Here is a 19,178-nt window from a genome sequence, read left to right as displayed (position 1 = left end):
CAACGGATTCAAATTCGATGTACCCTTTACCATATCTGATGTACCGGACGGATATGGATGTGAATGAAGAAAAGCCTATACCATATTAGAATCCAAACAAAAACCATGTTTACAAAGTAAAAATTTAGTTTCCCTCGTGTCATCCAAACAGGAAATCAGGTCCTAAAACCTGGTTTAGAAAACCAGATATCTAAAAAACCTGGTTTCCTTTTAACCAGGTTTTGAGGGCTGTCTTCCAAACAGCCCCTTAGAAATTTTAAATCACATGAATAAGAGACGCCCATAGATTATGGAACCACCACATTGTCCATTTCTTTTATACTGATTTTGGATCTTGAACCAAAAAGTCAAACCAAATAGAAATTATGTTGTTTAATGCACAAGCTATCATTCTGTGCAAACTTATGGCACGATGGATTGCTTGTTAATTGATAGCAAGCCTGCGGATTGGGTTAGGCGGAGAAGAAAAGGCAATATTGGTCACGGGGTTAATGAATCGCCTCAAGGGGTATAGTGTAGCTGGTCGAGTTAAGGGTCTGTATAAAGGCAGGTCTCTAGTTCGATTCCCGTGGGTACTATGTTCCTATGTCTTAAGGTGGTAGGACACAACATTTAAGTTGAAGGGTGCACCGTTGCTATCGCTGACACCGACGCAGCTTAGGACCCTGGAGGCAGGGGGAATGGGGGGGCTTTCGGACCTTTTTCGGGCGGTGGGATTAATACCTCTCGCTCACTCGGAAAGAGTTAATGGATTAAAAAATAGTATTAATTTGCCATTCTAGTTTGATTCGTTAAGTCCTTGCTCAATTTTTTAATTGGATGTTATTATTTTCCCATATCCCTATCTCAAAAAATTATTTTTTAAAAGCTTATATGAAAATTTAAAAAAATTTACTTGTCTTATATAGAAATTTTGAAACATGATATTTTGCTTGTGTTAAAATTTAAAAACTTTAATTCGCCCTTTGATGAAAAATTTCTCCGTCCTTGCTTAAAATAATAGTAAAAAACTCTTGATGATATGTCGTGATTGCTTGATGCCAAAAAGGCACCATCCATGGTCATATGCACATTTAACTGTGTGTGGCAGCACGGAAGCCCTTAAACCAAAGTCATGAACTGATCATGCGGCCTTATGGAGCATTAATCGGCTCTGTAGATGCTCCATCTGAATATTTATGTATACTTCATTTTTAACTCTTTTCCTACCATCTACCTTATAGCTCTGATCATTACGTCTTAATCATTCTGTTCCTTTATAAAGAACGATGGTTTTAAATTATGTGAGCAAGATTTTCAAAATTAGCACTATAAATGTTTTATCCTGGTTTCTAACCCTATTCAAGATGCCCACAAAACATTTTTCCCATGTCGGTTTGCTAATTATCCATACGAATCAATTTCTTTAATTCGCGGGGACTCCAAGCATCACAATTCCTTAAAGTTATATAGCTACTTGGCTTAATTTAATATAAAGGTGTTCGGATTCTATCCCTGACGATATATATACTTTGTTAGTCACAATTTTTTTGGCTCAGCATGACTCAACGTGTTGAACTAAGTGAAGGTGATTGTCTCTTCCATTCGTTTGGTTATGACCCGTGAATCATATCTACCCTCTCTCTGCCTTTTCTTTTCTATACACAGTAGAAAATTAATGAAGACCTACAAACTGAAAAAGGAGGCCGCATGTGATGCGTCCTGAATCCGTGCATGCTACTACGTGATCGGGGGCTTAACTACCGGCTTGATTAAAGTTACGCAAGTATATATTTTATTTCTGATGCAGAGGAAAACAGTTAAACCACAGGGATTATTCTGTTATTAGGGTTGTTATCACGACTTGCTCAGCCTTGGACCTCGGGGTTAGGGGAATTGGTGTCTATGGTTCGACCCATATCATCGTTTAACATTGTTATTAAAATCGAGCTGAATCGGCCGATTCACATTGAATTGTCTCCTTTCCGATTCGATGCATACCCGATTCAAGGGCTTTTGTAAATCAGCCAATTTTTATTCTACCATGTCTGCAGATTCAAGCTGATTTTGACGTATATTGGATGTACAATAAAGTAAATATGCATATCGGTAGTATGGTTTATATCCAGCATAGAACGACATGCAAAACTTGGTCTTTTCCAATGAGCCTACCTTTATTGAATCTCAAAATTAAGTAAATATGCATATTGGTGGTATGGTTCATATCTGGTCTTTTCCAACGAACGTACCTTTATCGAATTTCAAAATCTTTTTTTTTACGGTTTCTTTTTTTATTCTTACAATTTTTTTTTTTGGTATTAGCCATGTCTACTTTTTGTCATTATTAAAATGGCGTATGAAAAATTCATACACGGCAACGCGTATATAACCAGCTGCGCTAGACAATTATATGAAGTGGTAGTTGGGTAGCAAGCATTTATTTTCGCGCCCCAGTCATAGTCTTTGTACACAGTTAAATCAACCAACGATCATGAAGAAAATTAAGGGTTACGTTGTTGTCTGCTTGAAGAATCTAATTATCAGAATTGTATTTGCATGTACAGACTTGGGAAAATGTGTAAGACTGACCTGCGAATACTGATTACATGTGAGATGGGCTTCACATTTTCATCTTCAAAGATGTACGTATTCCAACAGGACGCTAAAAATTAACATATATTCAACAATTCTTGCTAGTTCTGACATTTAGACTGGGAGCTAGTGATTTTTTCACGTTTCAAAAATGTGTGCAAGTAACTTCAAATAACATGATTGAGAATTGATGTACCATAAAAAGGACTGTGAAGAACAAATAATCTATAATATCTGATCGTGAACAAAGCAAATGACGTTGGTTCGAGATTTTCCAGTGTCCTTTAGTTGCATCGGTGTATTAATTTGTTGCAGTGACAAAAAACCTAGAGATCCACTTCAACCGCTCCTTGCTAGTCTGCTTTTGTATAAGATAATATATATCGCTCTGTCCTTCAACCTTTAAATGATAACTATAGATCACGTTCACATTGTCGGTTCGTGAAAATTCCAAACCAGTGAAAGAGAAAATTAAGATCCTGCAATGTGCGCAGATGACATAATCTAGTTAGTGGATTGAGTCGGTTCAGACAAAAAGATGGTATGACGGATTACGTATAATATATATATATATATATATATATATATATATATTGTAACTACTATTTATATGTGTGGGCAGGTGATGATGTATTATGATGCTGCAGCCGTATATACACGTAAGAATATATAGAGTTACGCAGGACGATCTGTCTCTTAAGGGTAGAAGCTGCTTCTGGCCTAACAGCAACTGAACTTGATGGACAGTAGACGCTTCTAGAGGGATCGATCCCTTTCTTAAGAAAGAGAGAAAGAGAAAAGGGGGAAGAACGAAGAAGATCAGAGGAATATTGATGAGGAGTCATACGTGAGATATTGCACAGAGTCATAAAGGAGTCTACTTTCCCCGTGGACAGCATCAAAGAAAAGCAAAAAATTTAATTACCTGGGGGCTAAATTTGGATTATAAGTAGGCACCACTTTAATGTTTTTTGAATTGATTTTCGATCTAAAAAAAAGAAAAATTAAAGGAGAAAAAATGAGAGGGGTAGGGATTTATGCAGCTGCATTTTTAATTTTTAACCATCCATCAATAACGATGTTTGGCTTGTGTGTCCTACCGATCGAAATGGGTATGCATAAGTGGTATAGGACAGTTTAATTACATGTAATTTTGTGAACAAAAAATTGGGAAGGGGGTGGGGTGGGCGGCGCCGTGGCCGCTACCAGCCCCCTTGGCTCTGCCTCTGTCTAGACCCTGGATCGAACCCTAGTGCCGCCAAATTGTTGACCGAGCTTTCTCATGCATGACACGGTGGTCGTAAGGCTCACCTTGGTTATTTGTTAATTAAGAAGTTAAGCATGTATTACGTAGATATTAGCTCATAGCGTTCGTGACTGTCGGCAGAGATGGTTCTTCTGTCCAATTCTCCACCTATTCAGGAGACTAACAATAAATTGAACAAATACAAATTACGCTTGGCTTTCTTACGTAATGCACCACTAACTCATGCTTGCTTTTTCTTCTCTTCTTGTCTTTTTTCCCTCTCCAGAAATATTTGATTAAAGAAAGGTCACTCTGCATCTCCCTCTCAACATTCATTATTATTCATTCACTACAAATAATAACTCAGGGTATGTTTCTTGAGCACAGAAGCATCTTTCAATTTACTTGTCCCAAGACCTAATTAATTGGATTATCCAGTTATTAATTGGATTCATTCTCTAGAGATCCCTATCAAATCTGTCCTAATTAAGCCAGACTTCATCAATTGGAACTCTTTAGAGCGCGTTTCATAACAGAAAAGCTGCGTCCTTTGCAACACAGCGTTCTATGAATGTGTTGGTGTCACCAAACACCCTCTTACATTTATTACAAGGTGTCATATGCATGGTCCAGAGTTCTTTTACCACATCCAGAACCTGTTCTGCTAAGAAGTTTATGGCTATCCATCCTCCAAAACTAAAGAAAATGAAAGCCCTTGCTTCCTGTTAGGTGGACATAACATAAATGCATTTTAGCTTTTCATTTAAATGATAATGACTTGTCATAATTGCATATTTTCCAAAATATGTAGTGGGCAGCAAATGATTAAGATCAGAGGAAAAAACAGCATAGATGATTGGTGTTACATTAAGATAGCCCAAAACTAGTCAAGAACACCCTCTAGTACATAATAAAATCATCTTAGCAGCTCTTCCATTTTTCTTTTTCGAGTGAATGTGGAAGAAGGTCATGCCTGAACTTATCTACTAGTCTTATATTGATAACATTAACATGTTGTCGAACGTCTCATATTGATAACATGTTGTCAGTTCGATTCTTATGGATGCTATGCTTTGACCTTTATTAAATGGTCAATCCCATACCAAATTGACAGTGTACCATACATAAGACAGCGTTAGACCCTAAAGTAGGGTAAAAGAGAGCGGCCAAACATCATCTGGATGGCAATGCAAGGTCATTCAGAAGGCCAAACCCCAACACTTTTGGCATCATGCACCTAGCTCATGTTACAAACCCTGCATTAATAACAGCAAACAACTAACCCTCCATATTACTAACTAATTAAGTGAGATGTCAAACGATCAATGGCGGATGATAATAAGGTCGAATTCTTGTAGCTCCAGATGGTCATATCGTACCACGATGACATAACAAGATGACAATGACCTCCTCACACTCCTTTCATCTCTTAAATTCTCAATAATTTTGTCGCTACACCTTCATGAAGACAAAAAAACTATCACAATCTAAACTGTAGTACCAATTGTGTGGGCCGATTCAAAGCTTTGAGATATGGGAAGCAGACCTTGTACTCTAAAGGATAATATGTTGGATATAAGCTGCGACTCTCTACCATGCAATAGAATGATGCTAAGTAAATACTTCTCATCGTCTTCTTCTTTTTTATCAAGTGAGAACATGGTACATCAATATTATTACAATTATCACTAATGATCACAATCACATATCTAATCTTCTTGAAAGATGCTTCTGGCATCCGGATGACAATTATAATGACAAGGGTGTGTTTGATAGCTTCAGATGAGCATTAAATTAGACCTACTATTTAAACAAACAATGGATTTTTCTGCTGATCTCACATCTGATGTAAACAAACATAGCTTAAGTGAGACCCACCTTAAGAAAACAAGCCTTAATTTCCTGGTTTCGGCTTCGCTATGCTTGGACACATGTCACCTAGTTTGTGGTTCGGTAATCAATCGACTCTTAATAATTTAAAGTTTTGAGCAAATCAAAGAGGACAATCCATAATCTGTCCCTACATATGAAACACAAGCAAATGCCAAAACCAAGACTGGACTCACATCCAACCTTGCCGAGCCGTGGGGGCTTTGGACTGCTTGAGCCTTACAGGTTGCTTCTCTTGAGGTGTACTTCTCCCTACTCTTTTAATGGCAGCAAGATAGGGTAGCACTGCACTTTCACTCTTCCGCCCCGTCCTTCTTTATAAGCTTTGGCTTCTGGTAGCTCATGTACTTGTTGTGGCAATAGATGTATGAATCATGCACCTTGGTACTTAACATCAAAGATGAATAGTACGCTCTACTAATCAATCATCAATGGTGCTGCTATTTGATAAACAAATTATTGAGAGAGAGAGAGATAGAGGTGCTCTTCAAAAAGAAAAAATTGTAAGCTTCTTTTCAAAATTAGAACTTTATAATTGTCACTTCCATATACTGGGAAATTGTATATAATATCAAATTTTTTGAAACAAATCAGATCATCAAATGCGAGTAAGCCAATGTAAGCCTGCAAATTATATTCTAAAAAATAGATATGTTGTCTTACATGCCAAAAAAATATTTAAAAAAATAAAAGTGGGGATATAACTTAATTGCAGTTAGTCCTTTGTTTAATTACATAGCGTGACCCCATCGTCGTTTCAATGCAGCAAAGGAAAAGGACCCACAAATTAGACAGGGAAAGGGACAGCCTCAGTGCTTTGCCGTACCCCGAGAGAGTACCTTTTTAAGACGTTGATGCCCTTCGGATCACCTTCACGTTGCGTGGATGCCCCTCGCTCTTTAAAGAAAATTATCTAAATTAAACTGCAATTAGCATGAGAAGAATTTATATATGTTGTGGTCTATAACATTAAACCCGTTCCGTGGCGGAGCTACATGCGTGGACATCCCTTAAAAGTTTCTTTATTTTTTAAAATGTTTTTTCTTAAATTTATCCTTAGATATATATATATATGGCCATATAAATATTTATAAACGTTTGCCATTCCAACTAATTTTTGGTAGCTCGGCCACTGGACTGGATAGAAATAATGAAAACAATTTTGTCACTAAAATGAAAAACCTTTATAAGGATAAAAGTGGAATAAAAAAATACCTTAACAAAATCATAAAAACGCCACTTTAGTCGAACTATGAGAACACGGCTTCTTGTGTTAGCAACGTAACGCGGAAGGCATTCAAATGACAAATCCGACCTCCTCCTCGGCGGCACCAGTGGAGGAATTACGTAAACCTGGCGGCAGCAGTTTGGAATTCTGCTGAGAATGGAGCATCGAAAAGATGAGTTCGAAAAATGATGGGTCTGGCGGGAAATTAGGAAGGGAAGGCTTCCGCCACTCTATCAGGCGGTGGCGTTGAGGGTTTTGCCCGGTCCGATGAGCATGCTAATTTTAGATGACAAAATTACCCTCCGTTTTTGCAATTATTTTCTCTCCCAAGCTTACCAACTTGAACTTTCCTAAAAAGCTATTTTGCTTACTCAGACTGACCTCATCATGAAGCTATTATATCGTTTTAACAACGCCTTTAGTTTTCGTGGCCTTAAACCGACGAGAAATCATGCTACCTTGTGCAAACTAAGTATTAAAAAAAAAAACAAAAGAAAACTAAGTATTAAAAAAAAAGAAACAAACAAAAGAGTCTGCAAGCTCCCCTTAAATTTGAATTTGCTTTTTCAAAATTTTTAACTGTAGGAAATGGTTTTTCCCCTAATTTCAAGCTAAAAAACTGAAAATTCCCTCTTAGATGGGTTTGTTTAGATCAACCAAAACTTGACAACCTAAAATTTTCGTCATCTCAAATACTGCACAGCCTGTTGGACATAAGAGTGTTCTTTGTATTATAGATAACAGAGCAGTTGAGTGATCTGTGTATTATAGGATAACAGAGGAGGGCTCCACAGCCCTCAATATAATGCACATGAATGCTCGCATATGAATCTGAATTTGATACTAAGATCCAAACCAAGAACTGGATCTCAAGAGAGTTTTTGAAGATTGAGATGACTGGCTCATACTATTCATTTAGAAGCGAAGGTAGAATTATGAAAGTCTACTTCAAGAATTGAGCTTGGAGAAATAGCCGTACACACTTCGTGTTTGGTTCACCATAATTTACAATTCAATTATGTGACTTTTCATCTTTAATTTTGAAAGCCACCTTTCTTAGAGTTCCTGATTCCCTTCAATCTTAAAGTACTACAACTTTAGAAACTTGTTTGTCTTGGGCTGAGCAATCGACTAAATATAAGCGGGCGCCATAAGAGCTTGAGTAAAAATAATCTAAGCAGAGACTTCTGCGGAGTCGTCCATGGAAGACGGAGCATTCGAGTCATCCTCGGCAACCGATCCATAAAGAATCATTGCTTACGGCTGAGACCATTATTTGATGATGATCCTTCATTGTGTCAACTACGACGACGAGTAAAATAAAATGCTAATTACTTTGGCATTAAATGGAGAGAGGAAGAGAGAGGAAACGGAAATATATTATCATCTGCCCTCACTGCTGCTGACATAGAAAATTAAAGAGCTATAAGATTAATAATGTAACTGCTAATAAACTTTTGAAGGAACAGTAAAACAAGCCCATGTTTGAATAGTTTCTATTGGTAGCTGCTTGAATGAAGGCATATATCACTCAGAATTTGCTGTTACAAAAATTTGACCATTGTCTGTCTTTGCCTTCTGCAAATCATTCAAAGTTACATTGGATATATATTCTTCTTAGTTGTAGATAAATATTTCTTTAATTATATTTTGCAGAAGTTTATCGCACTCCACATATATATATATATATATATATATATATATATATATATATATTCAGCTTAAAACTTTATGGTCGAACTCAGATGCTCATGGAAGAACGAACAAAAGTTGACAACCATAAACCAGGCACAAAGCAAGAGGCCACAGGGGACCCATTTTAATCGAATGCACTTTTGGCTATATCCATTTTTTTGGTTGTTCACATACTCGAAATCAATCGTTCATGCATTTGGATTCTAATTCGGATTGGACGGATGAAGAAAAATCTATATTGTATCCGAATTCACAACATGAATCCGAATCGAATTAAATTCACAGCCAAATCTGAATTTTAAACCTAATTCTAACTGCATTGCTATATGACTTTCAAAAACTAGGAACATGGATGTATGATATTTATTCAAAATAAATTAAATCAAATCTACATGAGATCCAACCGGATACTTATTTGAATCTGAATCTGAGCCCATTTTTATGTATAGCTGAACACAGTAGAGGGGTGGATTGGGGCATTACAGTTAAACTCCAGCTGCATGCATGCACAAGGCACTTAATTTACCCCTAATACAATTATGATATTAAAATCAAAGAAAATAGATTTGTATTAGATGATATGCTCTACCGGGAAAGTATGTAAAAGGTAAAAATGTCTTCCAGCGTAAGGAAAATGAAATTAAACTTAATTTTCCAGAATCTCAAGATTGAAAAACAAGGAATACGATAGGTCTTGCTTTCAAGAAAGCGACGAGGACGAGATTAATAACGACTTGGTAGCCACCGCAGCTGCCGTAACTCCGGCCGTCAAGCAGGGGCCAGGAACGAGCAACGTGGAGCGTGTTTCCGTCAATTCACTTGCTTCCCCTTTTAACTCCCGGGAAGCACCGGCTTGAAGCCGAACACTCGTAGCCGAGCCGGCTGACCGTTAGGCCCCAGATGCCGAGCTCCGGTGACTCTCCCCTTTTAAGTTTTAACTTCCGGCCCGTGATCCCCATAACTAAGTTAAACAGGAAGCTCTGCCCCTCCCTTCTCCTCCGTCCGTCCTCCCCCCACCTCCTCACACGTGCCGACGGCACGTACCAACGAACCACCCAACCATAATCGACCCATTAATTATGTGCATAAATAGATACACACTGAGAGGGAAGTAGAAGAGACGGACAACAGAAAAAGAAGGGGAGAAATGGATTCTGTTAACGAGCATCTGAAGAGCAATAGGAACAAGAGAGCAATGGCTTCTTCTTCTTCTTCTTCTTGGGTTGCTCTGTTTTTGGCGCTACTGTTGGCGGCAGAGTCGTCACGCCCGGTTGCCGTGGACGGGGCGCACGACTATCTCGACGCATTGTCGAAATGCATAATGTTCTTCGAGGGGCAGAGGTCGGGGCGCATCCCGCCGGGGCAGAGGCTCGTCTGGCGGATGAGCTCGGGACTAGGGGACGGGTCGAAGGCGGGTGTCGACCTCGAGGGAGGATACTATGACGCGGGGGACAACGTGAAGTTCGGGTTCCCCATGGCATTCACAACCACCATGCTGGCCTGGGGGATCGTGGAGTTCGGCGAAGACATGGCTCCGGCCGGCGAGCTCGGCAACTCCCTCACCGCCCTCCGGTGGGCTACCGACTACCTGCTGAAGGCCATAGCCGAGCCCAACCGCATCTACGTTCAGGTTAGACGCGACCGGAATTTCACGCACAGACGCAAGCACGAATACAGATACGGACGCTCTCCGAGACGAGGGGAGGGTATTCCGGGTATCAAGTTCGTAGAGAGTGACAGTTTTGATAACAAAACTACATGTCATGGCTGTTTCCGTCATTTTTGCGCCATTTCTTTGCCTAGTTGTTTCTCTCCAAAGAACTTCGGAGACCCGACCTAGCTCTGGCTGGAGTACGAAACAAGGCAAGGATAAGAATGAAATTGCGGGATTGCCCTCTTCTCCTCTGCTTACTCCATGCGCCCATGGAAAACAGAGCAACCGGCGATCGGCCTTGTCGCCGGTTATCACTTTCGTCCGTTACGTCCACCGACCGTTCGTTTAATCTTTTCGGTTACCTTGCTTGATTTAGAAAAAAAAGGGCAATCCGATCGTTTGCCTGTTCTTTTCCTTGATCCGACAATGCTATTGACAAGTTTGCCTATGGTAAAATGATGAGGCCCGAGATTCCTATCCTTCCACCCCGTGAAGGGAACGTTCGATTCGACTGCCAGCTAGGGAGACCGAGTCCGAAAGAGGTCATAATTCACCAGCGCTCTGGTGGTCGAATTCAGCCAGGGGACCGTTTCAGGGGAACGAAATCATTGATGGCACCTCTCATCTGTTAATAATTAATTGCTTGTGGTTGAATTGAGCGTTGTTGGTGTTTTTTGCTTTTTCCGTTCAGGTGGGCGACCCGATTCAGGATCACAACTGCTGGGAGCGGCCGGAAGACATGGACACGCCTCGGACGGTCTACACCGTGGACCAGCAGAACCCGGGGTCGGACGTCGCCGCCGAGACGGCAGCCGCACTTGCGGCGTCTTCCATGGCATTCCGGCCCTTCGATCCGGCCTACGCGGAGATGCTGCTGGCCAACGCGATCCGGGTGTTCGACTTCGCTGACACCTACAGGGGAGCCTACAGCGACAACGCCGGCGTCAAGGACGGCGTCTGCCCCTTCTACTGCGACTTCGACGGCTACCAGGCACGCCTCTTACCCCTTCCTCTAACCAACCATGCTTTTCACCCATCAAGCCCATCGGTCCTCCCAGACACTGATCGAACTCAAGCGCCAAACGCAAAAGTTTAAGTTCGTGATATTGCGAAAATTTCAAGATGTCGTGAAAATCATCCCATTTTCCAAAAAGCGAGAATCCTCTTTGTTTCTTGTGTTAGAATAACTGTCGCCTTTTTTGCGTTTTCGCAAGTTATACTGTTGTTGCTTGTAGTTTGGCATTTTAACTGCTGTTTTCCTCTGGCCCTTTCGCTATTCACTTTTCCGTTGATACTATCGTTTATCGAGGAAGACACGCGTCCTGTTTCTCTCATCTGATTGTTTTCCTTACATACATATTGAAGTAAAAAATGCGAGTAATAAAGTAGCGTTTAAGTTACATAATATTTTGATTTTTACTGTTTTTCCTTTGTTACGAAGTCCTTAAAATGAAAAAATTGAGATGTAACTACCTTCAGCCACTACCTTTTATAACCATAAAAGTAACATCCAAAGGAATCAAAATGAGGACATACATCTACACTTATGTTGGCAGTATCCCTTCTTCTTCCCCTTAGGCCTCGTGAATGGGAGAGCTTGGCTGCCCGTGAACTGATCATGTGGATGTGGACCATCCCATCATGGCCCTTTTAGAGGTTGAGGGGCGTTAACTAACTAACCATGGTAGGGAACAACAACCAAGTGGCTCAACTCCATCCAAAATCTGCAACCCATGTCCTTACTCCACCCTTTTTTGCTTTTTTTAATTCTACCATCATCACAATTGGTATCATACATGCATCATACCATGATGTTGTTATGTATTGGTATCATCATCACAATTGGTATCATACATGCATCATACCATGGTGTTGTTATGTTGACATCATCATTGGAATGGATGGGATGAGCAGGACGAGTTGCTGTGGGGGGCGGCGTGGCTGAGGAGGGCAACGGCCAACGATTCGTACCTCAACTACATACAGGCCAACGGCAAGATACTGGGTGCCGACGACAACATCAACGAGTTCGGGTGGGACAATAAGCACGCCGGCCTCAACGTTCTCGTCTCCAAGGTACGCCATTGACGCCGGAGCTCTTTGATCATATTTATTTTCTGCATACAATCTAGGCATGAAGTCTCTTAAGTTCGAACGGTAGTTGATTTGATATATCTCCTCTGCCTTGATTATTAATTGTATCAATTGAATTAGGGGTTGGGAGAGTCTACGACACAGCCACGGCCAAGGCTGTTGCTACAGTAGGAGAGAGACCTTATTGTTAAGAGTCTCCTCTGAGTTCCTTAACTGCTTCACGGTGCCGTGGCTCTATAGTCAATTCCGTTGCCACATTTACACTCTCTATAGCTAATGGTGATTTTATTAGCGACCCCGCGGGCCGTGGCACAAGTGGGGTACCTGACGACAAATACCCGCCAGTTTCTCCCATCCACGAGTAGTCCCTATAAGAGATTTCTGCTGAGGGAAGACCATTTCATTACATTAAATTTTGTAGAAAGATGCTTATGGCTTCCATAAAATGCCTTTTTATCAAATCTTGGTACGAACTGACTTTCTGAAAACACTAGATGAGTAAATAGTTAATTACATTTCTCCTAGGGCCAATTTGGGTGATGGAGGAGAAGGTCTTGCATATGCTCTCTACTCAAAAACATGGCAGAGGTTGTTCCATGGCATCCTCCTCCATTTTCATTTTAAAATGTATGGTTTCTCCAGGAATTCTGTGAGCATCGACAGAAAAAGAAGAAGAAAAAGACAAGTCTCAAAACTTGCTGTCCCACCATGATTGTTTTCTGTTTTCCGTCATGTGCCACGGTCAGAGAACTTGTTTCCCCTTTACCAAGGTTTTCAGAGGGAGATGGCAAAAGTTCTGCATTTTTTCAAACTTCATGCGTGTAATGATAAAGAGAACACCTTCCAATGTTTGGTCCAATAGAGTTTTGTTAGATGCCGCCTTTTGATTAGGCCGATTATTCACAAGAAACGATATAGTCGAGATCAGCTTAAAGCTGAAAACAAGATCCCCATTTGTCATCTTTCTCTAAGAGATTGAGTCCGACATCGTGGCTGTCCACTCATGGAATCGCGCAATACACTGGTGGGCCTGTTCGCGACCCTGTTTACCTGCAAAAGACAGCGTGGAGTTACAGGATTCCCCGCTTTTTCCCGGACCATCTTCTCCCTTCTTATCTCCGGTGAACATTAGTCGCCGTACACGTCCAGAGCTCAGCCCGTGACATTCTTCCCGTCGTTTTACATCAATCACGACCATAATAAAGAAGTCAGCCAGACTCCCTTCCTCTCCCGCTAGGCCTGTCAGTCCACGAATCTCTTGTCAGGCTGGCTGGCTCGCTGACCCGCTTGTTCAGCTTTCGATTTTCGAGCTTTGAATCATTGACTCTTTCGGTGATGGTGTGCTGAAGAACTATAAATTGGGTTTCGTAATTTATTGAGCACGAAGTTACAGTGGGCACATGACAAAAGCGAACAGTTCTTCAGCTTAAAGATCGATTAAAAAAAAAAGAGTTTGGGAGGTTCTGTGTTCTTTGGTTTTAATTGGTGTGGACGGTGGCTAGTTGAAGGGAATTTGGGAAATAAATTGAAAAGAGAAACAGGAAACTGGTAACTGAAGTATTGAATGCAGGAGTACTTGGAGGGAAGGGTGGTGTCGCTGCAGTCGTACAAGGAATGGGCGGACAGCTTCATGTGCACGCTGGTGCCGGGGTCGGCGTCGGACCACATAGAGTACACGCCCGGCGGTCTCATCTACAAGCCAGGCGGCAGCAACATGCAGCACGTTACGTCCATCGCCTTCCTCATGCTCGTCTACGCCAAGTACCTCTCCTCCTCCTCCCAGACCGTCTTCTGCGGCAACGTCGCCGCCGACCCCACCGCCCTCCGCCTTCAAGCCAAGAAGCAGGTACCTAACTCACCCATCGACTCAGTCGCTCTAGTTGGGACACAGTATCATGGCCAAAGATTTGCACTTCGAATCCCGCTCATCCTATATGAACTTGTTTTAACCAAATTTAACAACCTCTCCACCAATGGGTCTTTTTATTTTTTCAATGTTACAAAACCAATTACTCTGTTTATTTTCCCCATGTTTACCAATACAAAAACAAAAACTGCCCAGGATATGACCTTTTGGGCTCTTTCAATTTGAAAGTCTGCAATTCCAAAATCAGTTTTTTTATGTAACAAAGTAATGTTATTTTTATAAGCTGTAAGTTCTCATGACATACTTTTGACAATAAGTAGCATGGAACAAGCACACCTATCCTTTTAGTTGACAATCACTGCTCATTTGCATTTCCGTCAGTTTCTCAAAGCTAGAAATACAAAGTGCCATGCTTCCACAGTGTTGATAACTCTAAGAATGTAGCTTTCGAATCCGAGCCCACCTGAAGGAGAGTAGCTCCAAACTTGGCGGTGGCCGTAGGAAGCCTGCCAACCTTGACACACATCCCATTTAATACATTGGGTGAACAAACTCAGCGCCCCACCCCTGACTCGGCCACATGGCCCAGACTCAAATGATGATCTTGAGCTCTCTGGTTCTTCTTCTTCTTCTTCTTTCTCTTTTAAAATTCTTGGTTGTAATTGGTTTAATGGTTGGTATGGGACCAGGTGGACTATCTCCTGGGGGACAACCCCATGGGCATGTCCTACATGGTTGGGTACGGCGCCAGGTACCCGCAGCGCATTCACCACCGCGGCTCTTCCATCCCCTCCGTCCTCGCCCACCCCCAATTCATCGCCTGCAAGGAGGGCTCCGTCTACTTCAACTCCTCCGGCCCCAACCCCAACGTGCTGGTCGGCGCCGTCGTCGGCGGCCCGGGAGAAGACGACGTCTACGGCGACGACCGGGCAGATTTCAGGCAGTCCGAGCCCACGACGTACATAAACGCCCCCCTCGTCGGCGTCCTCGCCTATTTTGTAGCTAACCCCAACTAGAGGAGACAGCGGGTTTCGACGACGACGATTTGGAACTTGGAAGTCTTAAAGAACAGAAGTATAACAGTAAACAAGTCGACGGTTCACGTGACGGTGTAGATATGAATCGGTGAAAATATCGAACCAAGAACAGTGAAGAGAAAAAAACAGAAAAAGAAAGAAAAAAAAAAGAGGAAGGAGCTCAAACCAGCCCACATGTGAAGCAGTAAATAATGCATATCCAATCCCACCTTTCTTTTTTGTCAATTCTTGTCAAATTGGAAGAAAAATGAAAAGAATAAACGGGAAAAGTATAGTGGAAAGTGCTGTTGGATGCTTACTTTCTCGTTTCAATTTCCTTTTTGCACTACCACCATCCTTTTTGTGGCTTTTCTTCATTCATTTTTTGAGTAGTTGGGAGGTTAGGAAGGTGAAAAAGGTCCGATCGGTGTTTGTTTGGTAGACAATATGTCGGTCCTAAATCGAAGCCGCTGGCCGCTGACAGTTAAAAAGAATAGGGTAAAAGATGAAACGAACAGGGATTTCTTTTTCCACCGAATCTGAAGCATTTGCAGTGCAGGCCTAATGGTGGTCGTGGTCAGCTACAGTGCCGACCTTTTCGTTTTTTCTGGTGGACGTCATTATGGAATGACAAAACTGCCCTCACATGACTCCCGTGAGTGTCGGACATGGAATTCGTGCCGGAGATTCCTCTTTTCTTGTCTCTTTGAAGCCAAGACTGGAATCCGAGACTTTTTGATCTTTTCACAATTCACTCGCACAGTTCTTTCTTACTCCTAGATAATTTTACCGATACTTTTCACTTTTACTTTGCCAGTTCTTGCTTTCTCCTATATAGTTTTACCGATTACCGATACTTTTCACTTTTGCTTTCTTGTTTTAAGACAATCCGTGAAGAGGGTTGAAGGTGGATGGGACACTCTCCCATCCCATTACGTACGATTCTTCTGTGTTTGACAGCAAGACATTCTTTCAATATGTATAATTTGTATAATTTGTTAGATAAAAGGCTGGTCAACTAAAAAAATACTCTCTAAGTATTAGAGCAGATTCATTCATGGAACACAATTTATGGATCTACAAAAATATTGGAGCAGACGCATCCTTGTGTTTCATGAATATGCACACATTTTTTGGACAGATTTACAGCAACACATTCATAGAGTGTTCAACTACCAAACACCCTTAAGTTCCACAAAAAATAGTTCAAATCCACTCATTGAGTTGTGTTGTTTGTAGAGGAAAAATGACCTACACCAATTGCAATGAATCCTACGATTAAAATAGGGTGGAGAAAGAATTTCTTTTCTAAGTAAAACCACCATATATTTTCTATTTTTTACAAATTCTTTTGAAAATGTCAAGTAATAAAATTTTATTTTTCAAAAAACTCCCGAAGGGAAGAGGGGAATGGAGGAGGCCATGGCCTGCTAGGCCACGTGGCTTGAGAGTTTGTGCTTTTGAGCACCTCAATGCGTGAATTGTAACAACTAGCAAGATAGATCCAGCTCTAGTCGACATAAGGAAAAAATACAAAAAAGTATATGTTGCCAATCTATATTATATACCCCATTATAGCATTCATTATATGATGAGGAGAATGTCATGAACATACACTTGCCGATATTGCAAAAGGATTCGGCAGCCTACAATACGCCAAACATGTGCTCTTGGCACCACATCGACAAATTGCTACAAAAGGGTAGGAAGGATTCGTCTCAAGATTTCTAATCTTGGAGATCTAGTTAGCTCACATGCTACATGATTGGCCATTTGGGCCGTATGAGCCAGATCCGATGGACACACACTCACTCACGTGATGAGGATATGTATGCCACATATTTGGCGTTAATGATAGTCCTCTATTCTTCATTTCTTCTACGAATCTTGACTTTCGATGCAGATAAATTGCAATACTATGTATTCATTAATTAAAGCGCAGGAATTGGGACGATGACAAATTCAGACGCTAAAAATGAAAGGACGTTATATATATAACTCGTTGCGCGGTGCGCAGCGACAAAAGAAATTGACTTCTCAAAGGCCAAAGGGTTAAACGCAGAGCAAACGTCACATCCATATCTCAATCTTCATTTGTTTGCATTGTCGAATCTCTTTACCATGGTTCATCGTTTCTCTCGTGGGAGCGAAGAGACGATAAGACCTTGCATATTGCACTGTTAAACCCCATGTGGTACATCTAGATTTGGCTTTGCCATCTCAAAAAGTAGCTCTTTTGAGTCGGGCTTGTTGGTGTGCCTCATTTGAAGAAAAGAAACTGAAAAAAGAACGCTCTAGGAATACACTTTCAAGCAAGGTTAGGAAAAAAATAGATGCAAAGAAGAAAGGAGCAAAGCAGGCCGACGTAAATGTAAAACAGTAGAGGATTATGTTGGGGAGTTATACTTTTCTGGTTAGTTTCTTTCTTCTCTTGTTGTGATTAATCACAGGAAATTCTCTTCTTCCGTTTCGTTTTCCATTTCAATACCACCGCAATGTCAAGCTCTTGATGTGTATAAGTGAAGGTAGCATTTAATAGACTCGGATATAAGATTGGAAATGACTTCAGATTTTCGGGAACCTCAAATCTACAGATTTAAGGTCAGAACCCATCTAATCCCAAATATGAGGTTTTGACCATATACCGAAGATCTCAAATGTAAAATCCAGTGTTTGCTTGCATTGTAGGGCCCCCATGAAACAGATGTTTAGATCAGCCTTCGATTTGAGATACCAGGCTATCAAACACAAAATGTAGAAGCTGGGTCACCTCTTGGGCTTCGTGAGGACCTTTGTAAAGTACTTTCACTCTCACCAGTGTAAGGGCTTACTTTTTTCCTCGAAAGACAATTGTGTTATCAGGCGCCTAGCTACTTTTAGTTGACCTGCCCCTTCTGTCGACCAGATGCGTCTCTTTTTTCATAATTCTAAATCAGATCTCATTTTTGGATGTAGGCCACACTTTATTAGCAAGAAGATAGGTATTAGGTTATTCCCTCTGACTTTGATTTTGTACAGCAGTTGACTACCCCCGCCCATTCTTGGGTATGTCAGCAACATAGATATTTTCTCAATCTGATCCAAATTTCAACTGACTGTTTAATCAGTAAGATCTGATATTTATTCTAAGTTTCTCTCACTAAATTACCCTAAAGCTACCAAATTTAGGTAAGCAGAACAACCCAGATTCAGTTCGGCTTATTCTAAATCAAGGCCCATTTAATTTCTGTGCATCTGCAGTTTAAAAAGCCAACATCTTTTTAAAAATTTTGAAGCAGACTAAACAGGAAATCGTAATTATAAATCCGGATCCCAAGGATATAAACGCTCTTCATATTGAACCATGATAAATCCAACTGTACAATATGATTTATTTGTTAAAACAATACCCCCAAGTGTGGATTCTGGAATGGATAATAAGAACCTAATGCATATACATCTGCAAATATAACTGCATGAAGATTATGTATGAACTAAAAGACTAAGCAAATCTGATCATGCAAGGTTCCTCTCTCGTTCTGGCTTTTTGCTTATGTTCTTAGATAAATATTTCATTATTCATTCGATCAGCAACTTGCCACGAACACATCATATGTATTTTTCACAAAATGAAGATAAGGTGTGCTGTGAACCCTTCCCAATTTTTTGACTGCCCTTGATCAAGCATTCATAAATTCCGAGTGAAGGTAGCTCCCAATGATTAAAGGCAATTATCAGCAGCGTTGAAGATGGCTGCTGGTGAAGAGCACCTCTGGCCCTGCACAGCCAGGGCATCCACACCAGGTCCCTGTCTCGAGGCATAAGTACTGTCCCCCTTGGCCCAATCAATATGAGGTGAAACTAGAAGAGCCCATTCAAGTAAGCTTCAACCTGAGCCTCTCTTTCATGTCGGCCGGCTAATGTCGGCCGGCTAAGTG

The 19,178-nt window shown here is 41.0% G+C and overlaps 1 protein-coding gene across 1 annotated transcript; it reads left to right on the top strand.

Annotated features, from left to right (window-relative positions):
- The first annotated feature begins 9,623 nt into the window (after positions 1-9,623).
- On the top strand, positions 9,624-15,594 carry LOC116260870 (endoglucanase 23-like). Its single transcript, XM_031639391.2, has 5 exons — positions 9,624-10,260; positions 10,976-11,275; positions 12,199-12,360; positions 13,949-14,224; positions 14,935-15,594. Exons 1-5 carry the CDS (start codon positions 9,778-9,780, stop codon positions 15,259-15,261), a joined length of 1,548 nt encoding a protein of 515 aa, XP_031495251.1. The 5' UTR covers positions 9,624-9,777; the 3' UTR covers positions 15,262-15,594.
- The last annotated feature ends 3,584 nt before the right edge of the window (positions 15,595-19,178 follow it).

This window comes from Nymphaea colorata, chromosome 9, assembly GCF_008831285.2.
Source record: "Nymphaea colorata isolate Beijing-Zhang1983 chromosome 9, ASM883128v2, whole genome shotgun sequence".
NCBI lineage: Eukaryota > Viridiplantae > Streptophyta > Magnoliopsida > Nymphaeales > Nymphaeaceae > Nymphaea > Nymphaea colorata.
This window is presented reverse-complemented; position numbering and strand designations above follow the sequence as displayed.

What these genes read in the sequence shown, in the direction of transcription:
- LOC116260870 (XM_031639391.2), top strand. Translation starts at nt 9,778, where the DNA reads ATGGATTCTGTTAACGAGCATCTGAAGAGCAATAGGAACAAGAGAGCA. An exon ending in TCAACGTTCTCGTCTCCAAG is followed by an intron (nt 12,361 to 13,948) that starts GTACGCCATTGA and finishes TATTGAATGCAG; the next exon opens with GAGTACTTGGAGGGAAGGGT. An exon ending in GCCTTCAAGCCAAGAAGCAG is followed by an intron (nt 14,225 to 14,934) that starts GTACCTAACTCA and finishes GTATGGGACCAG; the next exon opens with GTGGACTATCTCCTGGGGGA.